The 20,774-nt window shown below is 39.7% G+C and overlaps 1 protein-coding gene across 1 annotated transcript in view; it reads left to right on the forward strand.

Moving 5' to 3' along the window:
* The window catches only part of LIN28B (lin-28 homolog B), a 96,906-nt gene that overhangs the window by 34,085 nt on the left and 42,047 nt on the right, over nucleotides 1–20,774 (forward strand). The window contains exon 3 of the mRNA XM_044292391.1: nucleotides 11,750–11,934. Coding sequence (XP_044148326.1) covers nucleotides 11,750–11,934 — 185 coding nt within the window. The remainder of the gene's footprint in view (nucleotides 1–11,749; nucleotides 11,935–20,774) is intronic.

The raw sequence follows: 20,774 nt of genomic DNA on the forward strand, positions 1-20,774 counted from the left end.
TCTGAGAGCCATACATATTGGGCATCGTCGCGTGCGTAAAAGTCGTCGCTATAAAAATAACTTTTGACCAAACGCCTCGGATGAACGGTGTTAAAAATATAAAATAAAAACGGTGCCAAAACACCTATTTTTGGGCAAAATTTCAATTTAAATCCATTTTGCCGGTAATAAAGCAAGGGTTAACAGCCAAACAAAACTAAATATTTATTGCCCCGATTCTGTCGTTTGCAGAAACACCCCATATGTGGTCGTAAATGGCTATATAGCCGCACGGCAGGGCATAGAACGAAGGGAACGCCATACGGTTTCTGGAAGGCAGATTTTGATGGACAGTTTTTTTTTTGACACCATGTCCCATTAGAAGCCCCCCCTGATGTAGCCCAGACTAGAAACTCCAAAAAAGTGACCCCATCTAAGAAACTACACCCCTCAAGGTATTCAAAAGTTACTTTACAAACTATGTTAACCCTTTAGGTGTTCCACAAAACTAAATAGCGAATGTAGAAACAATTTTAGATTTTAATTTTTTTGTTACATTGCCTCAAAAAAGAGTAATATAGAGCAACCAAATATCAAATTTACCCCAAAAATAGTCCCAAAACAACAACCACCTTATCCCGTAGTTTCCTAGATGGGGTCACTTTTATGGAGTTTCTACTCTAGGGGTGCATCAGGGGGCTTGAAAGGGTACATGGTGTAAATAAACCAGTCCAGCAAAATCTGCCTTCCAAAAACCATATGGCGTTCCCCTTCTTCTATGTCCTGCCGTTTAGCCAAATAGTAGTTTACCACCACATATGGGGTGTTTCTGCAAACTACAGAATCAGGGCAACCCATTTTGAGTGTTGTTTGGCAGTTAACCCTTGTTTTACTCCTAGAAAAAATTGATTATATTGGAAAATTTTCCAAAAAATTGAAATTTCATAATTGTTTCTCCATCTGCCATTAACTCTTGTGGAACACCTAAAGGGTTAACAAAGTTTGTAAACCCAGTTTTGAATACCTTGAGGGGTGTACTTTCTTAGATGGAGTCACTTTTTTGAAATTTCTATTCTAGGGGTGCAACAGGGGGCTTCAAATGGGACATGGTATAAACAAAACCAGTCCTGCAAAATCTGCCTTCCAAAACCCATATGGTGTTCCCCTCCTTCTATGTGCTACCGTTCGGCCAAACAGTAGTTTACGACCACATATGGGGTGTTTTTGCAAACTACAGAATCAGGGCAACCCATTTTGAGTGTTGTTGTGCAGTTAACCCTTGTTTTACTCCTAGAAAAAATTGATTATATTGGAAAATTTTCCAAAAAATTGAAATTTCATAATTGTTTCTCCATCTGCCATTAACTCTTGTGGAACACCTAAAGGGTTAACAAAGTTTGTAAACCCAGTTTTGAATACCTTGAGGGGTGTACTTTCTTAGATGGAGTCACTTTTTTGAAATTTCTATTCTAGGGGTGCAACAGGGGGCTTCAAATGGGACATGGTATAAACAAAACCAGTCCTGCAAAATCTGCCTTCCAAAACCCATATGGTGTTCCCCTCCTTCTATGTGCTACCGTTCGGCCAAACAGTAGTTTACGACCACATATGGGGTGTTTTTGCAAACTACAGAATCAGGGCAACCCATTTTGAGTGTTGTTTGGCAGTTAACCCTTGTTTTACTCCTAGAAAAAATTGATTATATTGGAAAATTTTCCAAAAAATTGAAATTTCATAATTGTTTCTCCATCTGCCATTAACTCTTGTGGAACACCTAAAGGGTTAACAAAGTTTGTAAACCCAGTTTTGAATACCTTGAGGGGTGTACTTTCTTAGATGGAGTCACTTTTTTGAAATTTCTATTCTAGGGGTGCAACAGGGGGCTTCAAATGGGACATGGTATAAACAAAACCAGTCCTGCAAAATCTGCCTTCCAAAACCCATATGGTGTTCCCCTCCTTCTATGTGCTACCGTTCGGCCAAACAGTAGTTTACGACCACATATGGGGTGTTTTTGCAAACTACAGAATCAGGGCAACCCATTTTGAGTGTTGTTTGGCAGTTAACCCTTATTTTACTCCTGGAAAAAATTTATTATATTGGAAAATTTTCCAAAAAATAGAAATTTCAAAATTGTTTCTCCATCTGCCATTAACTCTTGTGGAACACCTAAAGGGTTAATAAAGTTTGAAAAAACAGTTTTGAATACCTTGAGGGGTGTAGTTTCTAGAATGGGGTCATTTTTGGGAGGTTTCTATTATCTAAGCCTCACAATAGGACTTCAAACCTGAACTGGTCCATAAAAAGTGGGATTTTGAAGATTTCTCAAAAATTTCAAAATTTGCTTCTAAACTTCTAAGCCTTGTAACATCCCCAAAAAATAAAATATCATTCCCAAAATGCTACAAACATGAAGTAGACATATGGGGAATGTAAAGTCATCACAATTTTGGGGGTATTACTATGTATTACAGAAGTAGAGAAACTGAAACTTTGAAATTTGCTAATTTTTCAAAATTTTTGGTAAAAAATGTATTTTTTTATGCAAAAAAAATAACTTTTTTGACCCAATTTTAGCAGTGTCATGAAGTACAATATGTGACGAAAAAACAATCTCAGAACGGCCTGGGTAAGTCAAAGCGTTTGAAAGTTATGAGCACTTAAAGTGACACTGGTCAGATTTGCAAAAAATGGCCCGGTCCTTAAGGTGAAAATGAGCCCGGTCCTTAAGGGGTTAAAGAGGACCTTTCACCGCTCCTGACATGCCTGTTTTAATAGCCTTATGCATTCCCCATGTAATAACAATTCTGATAAATCTATTCTTATGGCTCTGTGTTGTGCCATTCTATTATTTAAACTAGAAGTTATAAATGAATTGCTAGCAGTCTGCAGTAAGGGTACAGAGGGATGGTAACAAGCTGAGGGGTGTACCTGCACAGTCTGAAAATGGCAGCAATGATTGGATAGAGTGAGTCTGTGCAGGTACACACCCCAACTGGTTAACACTCCTCGGTACCCTCACTGCAGACTGCTAGCAATTCATTCATAACTTCTAGTAGAAATAATACAGGAATGGTACAGCATAGTCATAAGAATAGATGTTCCAGAATTGTTATTACATGGGGGATACATGAAGCTATTAAAACAGGCAGGTCAGGAGTGGTGACGGGTCCTCTTTAACCCACGTGTATGCAAACTTCTGTCTCTGGGAACTGATGAAATAAATAAAAGCATCAATTATTTTCTGTAGTATTATTCTGTCGTTTCACATTCTTGAAATATGGTAGTGATCCTGAATGAACGAAGAAAGAGAATGTGTACTAGGATTAAATGTCAGGTGTTGCAAAAACTGAGTTTTGATGAATGTGGATAAGATATACGTAAATGTATCATTTCATATGAACGTAATCTTACAAAAAAACTGCCAAAACACTAAATAACTGCAAAAATTGCAGTTTTAGGACTGATAATTAAAATGCTGCTAGCAAAATTTCACCTTTTTAGAATGTCAAATCAGGCTGATAGGAGGTAAGTGGGGCTAAAAATATAAAGTTGAAGAGTTTTGATAAATACTTATTAACAGAGAGAGGCAAGAAAAGGCACAGAAGAGGGTAAAGCTTCTGCTCCTTAACAGAGAGCGCCAAGAAAAGGCACAGAAGAGGGTAAAGCTTCTGCTCAGTAAGTAGGTAAAGTGCTTTACTAGTAATAACTACTCAAACTGTAAAATTATTACGTTTAACCTTCACAGTGGACACCATGTAAAAAAAAAAAAAAAGGAAAAATGCTGGTATTTTTATTATTTTTTTTGGTTTACCTTGCTTTTCAAAAAACTGGAATAAAAAGTGATGATAGTCATATGTATTCCAAAATAGCACCACGGAGAACATTATCTCTTCCTGCAGAATAACACCGCTCCATTTACAGAGAAATAAAAGTTAATGGCACTCAGAATACGACAACATAAAAAGTGATTATTTAAGTAGTAAAAGATACTGTATAACATTTTCACATTGAAGCAGACAGCAGCTCTCACCTTCCCCTCCACCAACTGAGCACGGATGATGCACCTGGATGCGTTAAGGTAAATCAGGAAAAGTAGAAATATCCAGCTTAAAGGGCTTCTGTCACCCCACTAAACTGTTTTATTTTTTATTTTATTTGTTGTGTACTTATAATCCCTATACTGCGATTTATCCATACATAATGTGATTAATCATTTTGGTTCGGCAGATTTTGCTAAAAACGTACTTTTATAATATGTAAATTACCTGTCTACCAGCAAGTAGGGTAGCTACTTGCTGGTAGCAGCCACATCCTCCTATCATAATGACGCCCCCTCTGCATGTTGATTGACAGGGCCAGCGAACGGGACCTTTCTCTGCTGGCCCTGTTTGCATTCAAAATCTGGCGCCTGCGCCGTACCCGTCTTCAATCGGCGCAGGCGTACTGAGAGGCGGACGCTCGCTCGGCCGCTCCATCCTCAATGCGCCTGCGCCGGGTGTAGATTTTGAATGCAAACAGGGCCAGCAGAGAACGATCCCGTTCGCTGGCCCTGTCAATCAACATGCCGAGGGGGCGTCATTATGATAGGAGGATGCGGCTGCTACCAGCAAGTAGCCGCCCTACTTGCTGGTAGACAGGTAATTTACATATTATAAAAGTACGTTTTTAGCAAAATCTACTGAACCAAAATGATTAATCACATTATGTATGGATAAATCGCAGTATAGGGAATATAAGTACACAAAAAAAAAAAAAAAAACAGTTTAGTGGGGTGACAGAAGCCCGTTAAAGATGATGAAAAAAATCGTAGCTTTATTGCGGTATTAAAATCGTCGACATACAGGACAAGTTCAGTAACGCGTTTCAGACCATTCATAAAGAAGGACCGCTATTTGTTTATGGTCTGAAAGGCGTTACTGAACTTGTCCTGTATGTCGACGATTTTAATACCGCAATAAAGCTGCGATTTTATTTTAATTTTTAATTTTTATTTTTTCATCATATTCGAGCTGGATATTTCTACTTTTCCTGTATAACATTTTGTATTACCATAAGTGTACACCACAGAATAAATTTATCCTTTCATTTATGACATATGATGAATATTGTAACAGCTCTAAACCTTAAATTACGGAGCTGCAGTATTTTTTGTTTGCGTTCGCCCTGAAAAAGCTGCTGTGTATTATATGTACTTCAGAATTGTGCCGGTGAAAATTAAAACTGGTCTCACAAAAATCAAGCCCTCATACAGTTGTATTGACAGAAAAACAAAAGTTGGAATGGCTCTTGGAATGAAATAATGAAAAAAAATCTGGTTAATCTGGTGCAACAATATGCGTATAGGGAGTCATTTACTATACAAAATACACCTATATTAGGCATATTTCTGGTGCAGATTGAGGCACTCTGTGACTTTCCTCCGCTCATGCCAGCTCTAAAAATTGGACGTGGCGGGAGGGCCGTCTCATTTATAATTTACACGCGTAGAGAATGGTCTAAATTTTAAGCAGGCAAAGAATCTGTGTTGTGTTTAGACCGGCGGTGGAAAGCCAAAGTTATGTAGAGGTAGGCTCCTCTAAATAACTTCGGTGGACCCACCGCCAGCTAAAGGGCTTAAATGACCCCCCCCCCCCCCCCCAAGTGTCATGGTCTTGCATTGTGTAAAAAAAAAATAATGAATGTGTTGTGATCATGGTCCATGCCTATGTGGTGTATGCCTTCCTGGTGTCCCTCTTTTGGACCCAAATCTCTCTGTCCCTCATTGCTCCTTAAAGGATCACAGATTTTTGGTAAAAGTTTTGATATATCATATTGACATATCAAAAGTTTTGATCTGAGTGCTGAGACCCACACTGATCGCTAGAGTGAGGAGAGAGAGAAGCTTGTGCATACTACGCACTCTTTCCTTGCAGCAAAAACGGGCTCAATAGAACTCTATGAACCTGTCTCGGTTCTGTCCTCTGCAGCAAGGAGAGAACGTGATATGCACTCCACCGATGAAAACATTTGACATGTCTCGGACGCTGCTCCGTTTTGGCTACCAGGATTTTTTTTGGTCCCAATCTGTCAATTTCTGAATAGACAGACCCATGCACTGCTGAACCAGGGACTGACCTCAACGGTGACATGCCACCAAGCAGCACATGACCCAGTAGTGATTTGCCACTTGGATTGAAGGTTCAGTAAAGAGAGCCAAGGAGCCAGAACAAAGTGGTGGGGGACAGATGAGTATGGATTTCTCCCCAGTTACAGCTGACTGTGGAGCAAATAAAAAAAAATCCTAGACAACCCCTCCAAAAGATGCTGATTCTGTATACTTTAAGATTTTTATTTGCATGCATTTTTGTGCCATATGCTGTATACTGATGGAGTCCTAGGACGACTTTTTCATTTTTTACAGCAGTAACATGAATTTCTAGTCTGTTTTGAAATCCGTATTTTATCCTAGTTTGTTCTGCATCTGTTCTGTTTTTCCTTATTTTGCGACCATATTACATCCGTATGTCTATCGTATTTCCGGGTCTGAGTTCCAGGTCACCTAGCAACGGTGTGCAAAAAAAAAAACTGACCGTATACGGATAGCATTTCTGTGACATCTGTTTTTGAGGACCCATTGAATCGAATAGTAGTAAGGGATCTGCAAACAGAGTCGAATGTCCTTTTTTTTTTTTTTTTTTTTTTTTCCTCTTGAATCTGCGGATTGGACACAGATAAACGGTCATGTGCATGAGTCTTTATTATACAGTATGTATGATGCGAGGACCCCTCTCTATCATCGGCACACTGCAGGGGAATATAATGGAGTGGAAAAAGATTAAAATTAGATTCCAAATCTGCAACTTTTAAAGAGATTTACTGATTATTGTGGTTTCTCAGAGGTCTCTTTAATGGGCGTGTGTCACCAGCAACCTCCCTAGCCAGTGGTTTGAAAATGGATATAACTGTAGTTCACACCTGATTAACATCTTCTACCCCTGACCAGTTTTCGCCCTTCTGCCCAGACCATTTTTTGCAAATCTGACGTGTCACTTTATGTGGTAATAATTTAACACTTTTACTTATCCAAGCCATTCTGAGATCATCTTCATGACAGTGGTAAATTTGAGTCCATAGCCACTGCCCGTCCCCCAAAAAAAAAAGTCGCCACCAAAAATATTTTGTTGGACCATTTTTAGCTTTGATTATAGCACGCATTTGCTGTGGCATTGTTTCAATAAACCTCTGCAATGTCACAAGATTTATTTCCATCCAGTGTTGCATTCATTTTTCACCAAGATCTTGCATCGATGATGGTAAAGTCTGACTGCTGCGCAAAGCCTTCTCCAGCACATCCCAAAGATTCTCAATGGAGTTAAGGTCTGGACACTGTGGTGGCCAATCCATGTGTGAAAATGATGTCTCGTGCTCCCTGAACCACTCTTTCACAATTTGAGCCCGATGAATCCTGGCATTGTCATCTTGGAATATGCCCGAGCCATCAGGGAAGAAAAAATATACAATAGGCACTAGGCATGATGGGTGCATCACTTCATCTGCCTCTCTTCTTACCCTGATGCGCCCATCACTCTGGAACAGGGTAAATCTGGACTGATCAGACCACAAGACCTTCTTCCATTGCTCCAGAGTCCAATCTTTATGCTCCCTAGCAAATTGAAGCCTTTTTTTTCTGGTTTGCCTCACTGATTAGTGGTTTTCTTACGACTACACAGCTGTTCAGTCCCAATCCTTTGAGTTCCCTTTGCATTGTGCGTGTGGAAATGCTCTTACTTTCACTATTAAACATAGCCCTGAGTTCTACTGTTGTTTTTTTTTTTTTCCGATTTGATTTCACCAAACGTTTAAGTGATCGCCGATCACGATCATTCAGGATTTTTTTCCCGCCACATTTCATCCTCGAATACGATGAGTCTCCACTATCCTTCCAGTTTTTAATAATGCGTTTGGAGAGTTCTTAACCCAATTTTAGTAGTTTCTGCAATCTCCTTAGATGTTCTCTGCTGGATGCATGCCAATGATTTGACCCTTCTCAAACAGACTAACATCTTTTCCACAACCACGAAATGTGTCTTTGACATGGTTGTTTAAGAAATGAGAAGCAACTCATTGCACCAGTTGGGGTTAAATAAATAACTTATTGCCAGCTGAAAGATAATCGCCCATGCAGTAATTATCCAATAGGAGGCTCATAACTATTTGCTTAGTTAAATCCAGGTGGCGACTTTGTTTTTTTTTTTTATATTTTTTTATTTATAAATTAAAAAAAATCAACATTTTACTTTATCTGCTTTTAAAACAGATGGTGATACCTCATAAAATATATATTACAGTACTTTTTTTTTGTCCTACTCTGGGACTTGAACTTTTGGGGATCTAATCTCCTCTGCAGTATTTTTCATCCGTGTGCAATCTACATTTGGATCCATGTGGTTGTTCTGAAAACTATAGAGCACGTCCTATTGTGGACAAAAGGGATCCTATCTATTTATGGGGGTGAGAAAAATACGGATTGCTTACATAATGTATTCAGATTTTGTGGATTTGTTGTTTGTAGACCAAAATAGGAACGCATCTATGTGCACGAAGCCTAAAGCGGTGTTGGGAGCCTTCCTCTACTCGCTGCTTGATTAAAAGAAAACTAGAATAAAAAAATAAAAACTGTTGCCAGCACTAAATCCTTGGAGGCTTTCAAGCTATATCTAATGGCTAGACTGAATATAGGCTCCACCAGTATGAAGTATGAAAACACCAGAAAAAAATCTGCATAGTCAAAGGGCCAGATTTATCAATAGCTCAAGTCAAAATAATGGAGTGAAAAAGTCGCAAATTTTTGCGCAATCGCTAAAACTACGCAAAAATTTGCGACTTAGTGGCTCTGCGCTATGCTCGCCAGTTTTCTGAAAGTGGACGTGTTTTCTTATGTAACCGAATCGCTAGACAGATTTACTATTGCTACAAATTAAAAAGTCACAAAAAAATTGCGCAATTTCACTCCATGCTTATCTTATGCAACTTTTTATTATAACATGTGACTTTTTCATAAAGACGTGCCACTTTTGTAAAGCCGCTTTCTGAAGGATAAACTGCTACCATCAAACCACATTCATCACTGTATTAAAGGACCATTAATAAATCTGACTTGGCCAAAAGAGACTTTGGGCCAGATTTATCATTACACTTACAGACGTGGACAAAATTGTTGGTACCCTTTGGTCAATGAAAGAAAAAGTCACAATGGTCACAGAAATAACTTTAATCTGACAAAAGTAATAATAAATTAAAATTCTATAAATGTTAACCAATGAAAGTCAGACATTGTTTTTCAACCATGCTTCAACAGAATTATGTAAAAAAATAAACTCATGAAACAGGCATGGACAAAAATGATGGTACCCCTAACTTAATATTTTGTTGCGCAACCTTTTGAGGCAATCACTGCAATCAAACGCTTCCTGTAACTGTCAATGAGACATCTGCACCTCTCAGCAGGTATTTTGGCCCACTCCTCATGAGCAAACTGCTCCAGTTGTGTCCGGTTTGAAGGGTGCCTTTTCCAGACTGCATGTTTCAGCTCCTTCCAAAGATGCTCAATAGGATTGAGGTCAGGGCTCATAGAAGGCCACTTTAGAATAGTCCAATTTTTTCCTCTTAGCCATTCTTGGGTGTTTTTAGCGGTGTGTTTTGGGTCATTGTCCTGTTGCAAGACCCATGACCTGCGACTGAGACCAAGCTTTCTGACACTGGCTAGTACATTTCTCTCTAGAATTCCTTGATAGTCTTGAGATTTCATTGTACCCTGCACAGATTCAAGACACCCTGTGCCAGACGCAGCAAAGCAGCCCCAGAACATAACAGAGCCTCCTCCATGTTTCACAGTAGGGACAGTGTTCTTTTCTTGATATGCTTCATTTTTTCGTCTGTGAACATACAGCTGATGTGCCTTGGCAAAAACTTCGATTTTTGTCTCATCTGTCCACAGGACATTCTCCCAGAAGCTTTGTGGCTTGTCAACATGTAGTTTGGCATATTCCAGTCTTGCTTTTTTATGATTCGTTTTCAACAATGGTGTCCTCCTTGGTCGTCTCCCATGTAGTCCACTTTGGCTCAAACAACGACGGATGGTGCGATCTGACACTGATGTTCCTTGAGCATGAAGTTCACCTTGAATCTCTTTAGAAGTCTTTCTAGGCTCTTTTGTTACCATTCGGATTATCCGTCTCTTAGATTTGTCATCAATTTTCCTCCTGCGGCCACGTCCAGGGAGGTTGGCTACAGTCCCATGGATCTTAAACTTATGAATAATATGTGCAACTGTACTCACAGGAACATCTAGTTGCTTGGAGATGGTCTTATAGCCTTTACCTTTAACATGCTTGTCTATAATTTTCTTTCTGATCTCTTGAGACAGCTCTTTCCTTTGCTTCCTCTGGTCCATGTCGAGTGTGGTACACACCATATCACCAAACAACACAGTGATTACCTGGAGCCATATATATAGGCCCAATGGCTGATTACAAGGTTGTAGACACCTGTGATGCTAATTAGTGGACACACCTTGAATTAACATGTCCCTTTGGTCACATTATGTTCTGTGTTTTCTAGGGGTACCATCATTTTTGTCCATGCCTGTTTCATGAGTTTATTTTTTTACATAATTCTGTTGAAGCATGGTTGAAAAACAATGTCTGACTTTCATTGGTTAACATTTATAGAATTTTAATTTATTATTACTTTTGTCAGATTAAAGTTATTTCTGTGACCATTGTGACTTTTTCTTTCATTGACCAAAGGGTACCAACAATTTTGTCCACGTCTGTACATCTCACTCCACTTTCACATATGTCCAAAGTCTACATAATTCAAAAAACGTAAAAAAAAAAAAAAATGAAAAATTTTGCTTTTCAGGACTTATCTTAGAAAATGACATAGAAAAAACAGGATTAGTTGTTGCAATTAACAGTGCTCTGAAAACCTCATTGTCACCAGATTATATGTAGTTGCTTTATGAAGAGCGTTGCGTTCTCTTCTATCTTTACTGGCTCGCCATCGACATTAAGTTGTAATTACAGCTCCCCCTTCCCATTCACTTGAATGGGATGCAGAATAACTACAACTGCTCTTTCCCTTTCAAGTGAATGGACAAAGGAGCTGTAATTACAGCGAAGAGAATGCGCTGCAGTATCTTCAGACAGCTGATCGGCAGGGGTGCCGGGAGTCGGACCCCCGCTGATATGATATTGATGACCTATCGGCAATATTTGAAACCGAACAACCCCTTTAAAGCAGATCTATCATCTAAAAATGCTGCCCTTTGTAAGTACAGTATATTAAAGGGACAGGTCAGTTCTGTTAGCCAAAAAGGACCAAAATATTGTCATTTGGCTGCTCTCAGCCTTTCCACGCCCCTGGCGGCGGTGATTGACAGGCTGCTATGTATTATTTTATATACTGTATAGCAGCCTGTGAATAACTGATATTCCGTAATTGCTCCTTTTAGCTAAAGAGGTCAATATTTTTTCTGCCATTTTGACTAATAGAAGAATAAATCTATTTTTTTGTAATATTCTGCCATTCCATCGAACAACATATTTATGTGACCGATGTGCTTTAAACGACAAAAAAGGATATTGTGCCCTAATGAAAATTATGGGACTATTTCAGCGTGGAGTTTTCATGGAGCTTGATAGTCAATATCAGTAATGGTAAAAGCAGTGGTCATTCAGAATTTTATTTTTATTTTTTTAATTTCTTTTTGTAATTTTTTTTGCAGAGCAAACTTTATATGGAAGGTTTTAGAAGTCTTAAAGAAGGAGAGCCAGTTGAATTTACATTTAAGAAATCTTCCAAAGGACTTGAGTCGTTACGAGTAACCGGCCCAGGTGGCAATCCCTGCATAGGAAGTGAAAGAAGAATCAAGGGAAAGATGATTCAGAAACGAAAACCAAAAGGCGATAGGTATGTTGGTTTCATTTCTGATGACTTCCTATTGAGCAGGTCAGGTTGTTTCCATCATAGGGATTACATTACAAACAAATATCCAAATTATTGTGAACCGTACAGTTGTAATTAAAGACATTCCACTGCTAAAAGGGAACCTGTCGCCATGAATATGCAGTGCAGTCTGCAGGCAGCATACAGGTGAAACTCTAAAAATTAGAATATCGTGCAAAAGTTCATTTATTTCAGTAATGCAATTTAAAAGGAATTGCATTAATGCAGCTTAAAATTAGAATTTTGTGAACAGGTTCAATATTCTAGGCTCAAAGTGTCACCCTCTAGTCAGCTAATATTCCATACCCCCTGAGCAAAGGGGACCCGAGATTGTGACTTTGGGGTTTCATAAGCTGTAAGCCATAATCATCTAAATTATACCAAATAAAGGCTTGAAATATCTCGCTTTGCATGTAACGAGTCTATCTCATATGTTAGTTTCACCTTTTAAGTTGCATTACTGAAATAAATGAATTTTGCACGATATTCAAATTTTTCGAGTTTCACCTGTACATGTATAGAACGGGAGCAACTGATTGATATATAGTTTAGTTGGAAATTATTCAGGATAAGTTGTACAGTAATTTATTCTATGCCTTTTCTATGCTTAGAAGTCAGGTTGGCCATCTTACTCATTTGACACTTTGTGTGCACAGAGGAGCACTACCCACATGACTTCTAAGGGTAGAAAGAGCAGAGATTTAAATTTAAATTCAGGTTTTGCTGAATCATTTCTGATAAAACTATACACCGACCTGCTCAGCTTCCGTTTCTCCTTAACCTGCCGCAGATGGCACTCCAATTTCATGATGGGTTCTCTTTTAAAAGACGCTGAGGCAGATTTACTATTGAAAATGCCCCAGAAACTGACATACAAGATGTGCACAATTTATTTTATATGTCTTTCTAACTTTATTTTTATTTTTTATACACGCCTTTGTCTGATAAAGGGACGTGGCTTCACAGGAAATGGGATGTGACCTAAATGCACCGCTGTGTGCAAGAAAAAATAAAAAATTGTAAAAACTTATAGGTGGCATAAACTTAGATTAGACAGTCTAAAGATGCAACAGCTTTATTAGCCAGCATCAGTCACTGTGATAAATCTACTGTATATCTACACTCTAAGGGTCCATTCACACATCCGTATATGTTTTGCGGATCCATGGACCTGCAAAACACTGACATTGGCGGGTCCACATTTCCAGATCCGCACATTATGTGTCCCCATTGAAATGAATGGGTCTGGATCCGTTCCGCAACGTCTGTGGACAAGAATAGGACATGTTCTATTTTTTTTGCGGAACGTAAGTGAGGATGCGGAAAGCACACAGTGCTGTCTGCATCTTTTCTGGCCCCATTGAAATGAATGGGTCCGGATCCGTTGTGGAACGGATCCATTTTGCCGAAGTGTGAATGGACCCTAAATGTGGGCAAACCTTTCAAAGGGGTCGGACCTGTGGAAGGAATCGTACTTGCCCGATCCCCGCTGCCTGGTTCCAGCTGTTTGGCTTGCCTGCTGCTGCTTCAGATCTCCAGTCTCCCTGTGTCAACATCTGGTGTAATGCGGGTCATTTGGGCACTGCAACCAGTAACTGGCCACAGCAGTAACATGCCCCCCTGCACCCCATGTGACCCAGTGACATGAGGCGTGGGAGGACACAGCCAGTCATTTGCTGCTGTGGCCAGGTGCCCTGCATCAATCCTTATGTTAACGCATAGAAGAAAACAGGATATTTGAGGGGGAGCAAAGAAGCTGGACCCTGGAGGCGAGGATTTGATAAGTATGATAACCTTTGGAGGTCCAGGCCACACTGGGGAGGTTTCCCTCAAACAAACGCCCCACCACCACCAGTGAACAACACCTTTAAAAAAGGCTGCTTTACTAAATAGTAACAGGAACATACAGTTGTGTTCAAAATAATAGCAGTGTGTTCTAAAAAGTGATTAAAGCTCAAAATCGTTCTTATAGCTTTTATTTCCATACACACAAATGCATTGGAAACACTACACATTCTATTCCAAATCAAAACATGAAGAAAAATATATCAAATTTGTTTTGTTCCTCTAAAAGAAATTGAAGAAAAGTGATTAGACTGTTCAAAAAAAAATAGCAGTGTTTGTATTCTTCTTTACAAACTCAGACATTCACTATATAAACTGAAAAATGTTTGTAGATTTTGCTTTTGTTTAAATCACTTAACTAATATTTAGTTGTATAACCACTGTTTCTGAGAACTGCTGTACATCTGTGTTGCATGGAGTCTACCACCTTCTGGCACCTGTGAACAGGTATTTCAGCCCAGGATGATTGGACTACATCCCGCAGTTCTTCTCTATTTCTTGGTTTTGCCTCAGAAACTGCATTTTTGATGTCACCCCACAAGTTTTCTATTGGATTAAGATCCGGGGATTGGGCTGGCGACTCCATAACGTCAATCTTGTTGGTCTGGAACCAAGATGTTGCACGTTGACTGGTGCGTTTGGGGTCGTTGTCTTGTTGGAACACCCATTTCAAGGGCATTTCCTCTTCAGCATAAGGCAGCATGACCTCTTCAAGTATTCTGATGTATTCAAACTGATCCATGATCCCTGGTATGCGATAAATAGGCCCAACACCATAGTATGAGAAACATCCCCATATCATGATGCTTGTGTCTTCACAGTGTACTGTGGCTTGAATTCAGTGTTTGGGGGTCGTCTGACAAACTCACTAGACCCAAAAAGAACAATGTTACTTTCATCAGTCCACAAAATGACTCTTTAGGCCAGTCAATGTGCTTATTGGCAAATTGTAACTCTTCAGCACATGCCTTTTTTTTTCAACAGTGGGACTTTGCGGGGCTTCTTGCAGATAGCTCTGGCTTCACATAGGCATCTTCTAATTGTAACTGTACTCACAGGTAACTTTAGACCTTCTTTGATCTTCCTGGAGCTGATTGTCTGAGTCCTTGCCATTTTGGCTATTTTTTCGCTTTCTTCCACGTCTTTCAGGTTTTGGTTGCCATTTTAAAGCATTTACGATCATTTTAGCTGAGCAGCCTATCATTTTCTGCACTTCTTTATATGTTTTCCCCTCTACAATCAAATTTTTAATCGAGGCACACTGTTCTTCTGAACAATGTCTGTAACAACCTATTTTCCTCAGAATTTCAGAGAGAAATGCACTGTAACCAGCATGTACAACATTTGCTGCCCTCCTTCCTTAAATAAGGGCAATAATTGGCACCTGTCTTTCAATGAATGAATTACCTCACTCCACACTGCTATTATTTTGAATATGCCCCTATCAATAAGTGATTGAATTACAGAGAATCAGCCGCATGCATGTCATGACTGTTGGGTTTCTATTACTCTACTACACCTGCTAGTAAATTATTTGCCATGTAGAAATTTTATTTCTACCAAAAACATTGGTGATTGATAAGGTTAGTGATGTCTGACTGCTATTATTTTGAACACAACCGTACATGCAAGAATTTCAACTCCTCCTTACTGCTACCTACCAGTAGATGTCTTAGCTGCTGATGTCCAGTGTAGCCAGGAGGATGAATATCCATATTTGCCAACTCTTTTGGAACATCCAGGATTCTCTGGTGAAAAGGGCAGACCCTCAGGCACCACATGGAGGGTTGCTTTCTCCTGGAAAGCAACTTTTCATGAACATTAACTGTATGTGGCGCTGGTGTGCTGCATTATCGGCCCCAGCTCCCAAATGTGCATTGAGGAAGTCATGAAAATGGATGCAGCCTATTTGGAAAAGGCACATGATTTGAGAAAACTGGGAACTCCAATGTTAAAAAAATAAAATAAAATCTTCATCCTCCTGGGACACAACTGAAAGGTTGGCGAGTATACATATATCTAGCATCCTAATTTAATGGCAGATCTGCAGATTAACTAGATTGGGATGGCACTGTAAGGCGGTTTCATTTTTTGACCCTATTAAAGCCCCTCCTGTGCTGCAAAAAAAAGAAAAAAGCTTTAGTTTTAATTGAATTTGCTAGCTCCGAAACAAACTAGTGTAAGCTGTGTGTAGTGTAAGTGGTGTCGGGTCCGGTTATGTACAGCTACACCATGAATGTGGTAGTGCACATCATTCCTTGTGATGAATGGAGTCTTCTCCTGGATTTTCTTGCTGTAAATTCCTATAATTCATTGTCATATTTCACATTTTGCACACAGCTAAGCTAACCTAAAAACACAAAAAATGCCTGTTGTTCCAGTTGTTTTTACAACCTGCTGAATCAGATCTATTTAGATGGCCTAAAAATTTATGAAAAACACAGGATTGAAGTAAAAACTATGCCCCATTGAGACTGTTCCTTTTTGTCCTGTGAAACACATTATCTACTGAAATTTTTAGTGCAGCATCTCCAAAAGATTGTATAATGTAGAGGTTGCCAGGCAACCAGAAAATGCGGGTCCTGCGTGATCTGCCGTGTCAGGTAGAGCTTTTCAGTCCTCGGTGCTTGTGTTGCTAAGTAACGGGAGGTAATCACAAGGCCCTCAGATAAAATGGATGCTATTGAAAAGGAACAAGACGTTGAACGCCACGGCCACCAACCAACGGTGACCTGTTACGACACTGACTGTATTTTTCTATTGCAGTAGCCAAGATTTGTGGCAGAAAATAAAAGCTTTTTGTCATTTAGTTGTGTGTTTGATGTGCAATGTTGTTCAGCACTGTTATATTACTGCCACAACCTGCATCTACCTCACTCTGTAGTGCTTCTCCTATAACGTGGATTATTTGTCTGGAATTTGGAAATGATGTGTAAGGTGGACACTTTAGCTTCATTACTCCTTGTCCCAGGTTTGGTGATGTGAAGTCGGGTTAGCACTTGGTTAGGAGCACTGTGGGACAAACCTGCATGGTACATGACAGAGAAACTAGAAATTCTCTGCCTAGTTCACAGCCTGATGGGCTAGCATATAAGTGGTTTAAAAGAAGACTTTCGGGAAAACTGTCATACTACTGCCCCCCATTAAAGCGAAAGCCTATTCACATGCTAGGAAACGGATTCATGATTTGGAAAACTTGGAAAGACTGATTTAAAGGGGTTCTCATAAACATAATTTATGAACGATCCACAGAGGACCTAACTGCTGGAACCCACAGCGGACCCTGAATCTCTCATCTAAATGGTTGTGCACATGACTGACCATCATTCCATTCACCATAATGAGACTGAGTTCTGTTCTTGTGAAATGAATGGTTCGGTAAAGCTTTTTTCTTAGTTTTCTTGATTAATTAACCAATGTATATTCCATTTTTAGGGGGGGGGGAGAGTTTTTGGTACTGCAACACCCCTTGGATGCAGTCACATTGTTTACCATTGAACTGAATGGAGTGGTGGACCAACATTTCCACTATAACTCCATTCAGATGAGGGCCATTAGAACTTGTACTCTGGCTCACTAGAGGTCTCATTCGGGGCTGTGGTCAGTAAGTTAAGGTTCTGACGGACTCCTGCATCTTATCACTCTAACTCCTTCATAAATGGCTAATAACTTAAATAAATTTGCTGTAGTAAAATGGTAACATTTGGCAATTTTTTTACTATCATGTAAGTAATTGGGCTACAATTGCAATACAATTTCTCAATACCTGAGATATCTCTAGTAAATATGTAATGCACTGTAAAACACTGCTATATACTTCATAATTGTAAGGAATCTATGAATTTGTCCTCTAAAAAAGTTTGATAAGATAGATATATTTTATATATAGGCTCTGGAAATTCAGAAATTTGTGTGTTTAAAAAGGAGCCTGCCTCCGCTAGGGAAATATTAATACTTATTGCTGTCCGCAGGTTTGGTCTTGCGCACTGGCTCCTGTGGCTCCAGGTCTGCGGTTTGTTTATTTTGTCTTTGGCATGGCCACGATCATCTGCTCCCACCACAGCCAATGACTGGATTCAGCAGTGACGTGCCCGAAAGTAGCCCAGTGAGTGCGCTCAGCCATTTCCAGAACTCCCATGGAAGTGAATAAAGAGCACTTTTCTATTTACCTCTATGGGGACTTTGGAAAAAGGGCAGTGCTAAGGACTGCCCATTAGTGCTGGTGACGTCACCAGGCTCACTGCTAGGTGGAAACGTCTGTCTAGCATACCAATGAAAAGCCCGGTACGTCACCAGAGGTAAAGAGGAAGCCATGCCCTGCGCTATGCAGGGCAAAGGGGAGCATCGGAGCGTGAAATGCTCCACTCATTCTTGCTGAATGAGTAAAGAAGGGGTTATGTCTAGGTTTAGCTCTGAACCCGGACAACCGCTTTAATGAATGTGCTAACTGTAAAAATCAGGTTACATAGTGTCTCTTTTACTGACCTGTCCGCATTTACCCTGAACTGATGAGAAGTATTTGTGCCAATAACCTGTGTGTCTGTGGCTATTTCTCTTCAACTGGTCAGATCATTTAATGTTCTCTGAACAGATTTGTTATAGGTATTTCCGGATTTTCATCTTAAACTGTTAATAATATGAAATAGGCTGGGAAAAGTAAACATGTTGGCTTTATATTGATTGGGCATTTGGTCCCATATACTGTATAGCTTTAACATTCTATGTACGATGTGCTGTTCTTCCAGCACATTGTGCTAGTGTCGCATTTACTTCATTTCACTCACAGAAAATAAAAACTTTGGCATTTGAGGAATGTCCACTCAGTTTTTTAAAGAGGACCTTTCATGGGTCCAGACATGAAACAAGTAGGGGGTTGTGTAGGGCATAATTCATGGATGTAATATCGCTTACTAGTGTGTCTGTCCGTCTCTCCGTTCCCCTGCTGTGCGCCTGTTGAATTCTCCCGCCTGGTATGCTAATGAATATCATCGGTACAGAGAGGAGGAGACTGCCCTGTTTCTTCCTGGCTGTAACGCGCTCCAATTGCAGCAGAGAGCATCACAGCAAGGGAGGTGAGCTTTTTTTCTCCCTGGCTGTGATGCTGTCCGCTGTGATTGGACCGCGCTACAGGGAGAAACGGGACAGTCTCCTCCTCTCTGTACCGATGATATTCATTAGCATACCAGGCGGGAGAATTCAACAGGCGCACAGCTGGGGAACGGAGACCGACAGACACACTAGTAAGCGATATTACATCCCTGCTCTATGCCCTACACAACCCCCTACTTATTTCATAATGTCTGGACCCATGAAAGGTCCTCTTTAATGCTTGATCCCCCTTTGCTTTCAGATTCTATTTAGAAGAAATGCATCTATATATGGTTTAAAATGTATCTTTTATTTGGATTATCTGCTCCTTTTAGGCTACATTCCACATGTAGCCTTATAGGGGCAGTTGTGTCAAAGGGGCAACCGTGTGCAAACCAAAGGGACCAATAGGTGACGCTACGATGTTTAATAGCTGTCTAATAAATAAAAATTATTCCAGCTCCTACTGTAACACCCCAAATCTGAGAAACCTCCAGTCCTGGCTGTTTAGACTGTTAGATGTTGGGTCCGATCAATGGCAGCCTCTACATCCAAGGTTTCAACTTTGTCGGCCAATTTGCACTTGCCGACACAATTGTGGGTCATCAATATGGCAGCCAGGGACCTAATGAAGGCTGCCAGAGGAATCTGCTTATTAGGCAGTGCTAGAGAATTTTGTGGGAAATTAGTTAAATGTATAATAAGTACACAAAAATTATAAAAATAAAAAGTACACCTTTCCTGTAAGTCCACATTGACTAAAAAATAAAAAATAAAGTATGGCTCTTGAAATGCAGCAACACAGAATTGACTTATTTCCATAAAACATGGTTTTATTGGGCAAAAGTACTAAAACCTTAAAAAATGTATACATATTGAACCCGTGAACATGATATTTTACTGCATTGTAAAAAAAACACAGTAAAAACAATAGCTACAACCCTAGCAGGGAAGTCCTTTCCATGCAGTATGAGACGGGAGAGTGGGAAGGATGACAAAATGAAATCATTTGTGGGGGGAACATTTTAAGCATTTTTTTCCATATTTGCATATGTATATCGGAGCAGGTATGTGGGTAGTAAGAACGTGAATGGGCATCCCTCCTACCATGTGTCATTTTACTAGCTATTTGTGTGTGTGCATATATGGTATTAGTTGAACGCACTATTTTGGTGACATGGAATGGCTAGAGTTATGCATTACAAGACTTTCATATATTTCTGCTTTCATTTAGTATTTTTATGTAAACCAAGGCTTTATTCACATTTACTTTGTCAGGGTTTTGTTAGCACGCTGCTTGAACCCCGGTCTGCTTGTCTCTTCATTGTCTTAGCGTTGCCTAGCGTTCAGTAAAGCTTTGTGATATTCTGGTGTGCATGCTTGCTTCGTGTGCCTTTTGTTTGATATTTAGCATGCTACACATTCAGGCCTGCATTGTAAGAAAATGCACTGCTGTATCCTGGAAGTCAGGATTGCCAACCAGAATCTTTCTAGGTTTCTGGACAACTTATCCCCAAATCACTGACTTCCCACATGTTTTACAGACTATTTGGAAAACCATATTGAATGATAAAATGTAGAAGTAATCCATGTCTACAGCTCAATATACTTATAAGAACTCATTACCAGCATTTACTGTGAGCTGTAATTTGAGAATTACCACCAAAATAATCTAGGCGGGTACTTTTTTCACAGACACAGGAAAAGTCACCTAATTTCTGGACGGTTGGCAACCCCGAATGGGATCCATTAAAATGGTTTAAAAATAAATAAAAAAAAGTCATAACTGATTCCTCAGGGACTTGACCTGAATCATGTTAGAACAGTAGCTATGATACCAACAGAGCCCAAATAAAAGGTGTATCCTAGCC

The sequence above is a fragment of the Bufo gargarizans genome, chromosome 4 (assembly GCF_014858855.1).
Source record: "Bufo gargarizans isolate SCDJY-AF-19 chromosome 4, ASM1485885v1, whole genome shotgun sequence".
NCBI classification, from domain to species: domain Eukaryota; kingdom Metazoa; phylum Chordata; class Amphibia; order Anura; family Bufonidae; genus Bufo; species Bufo gargarizans.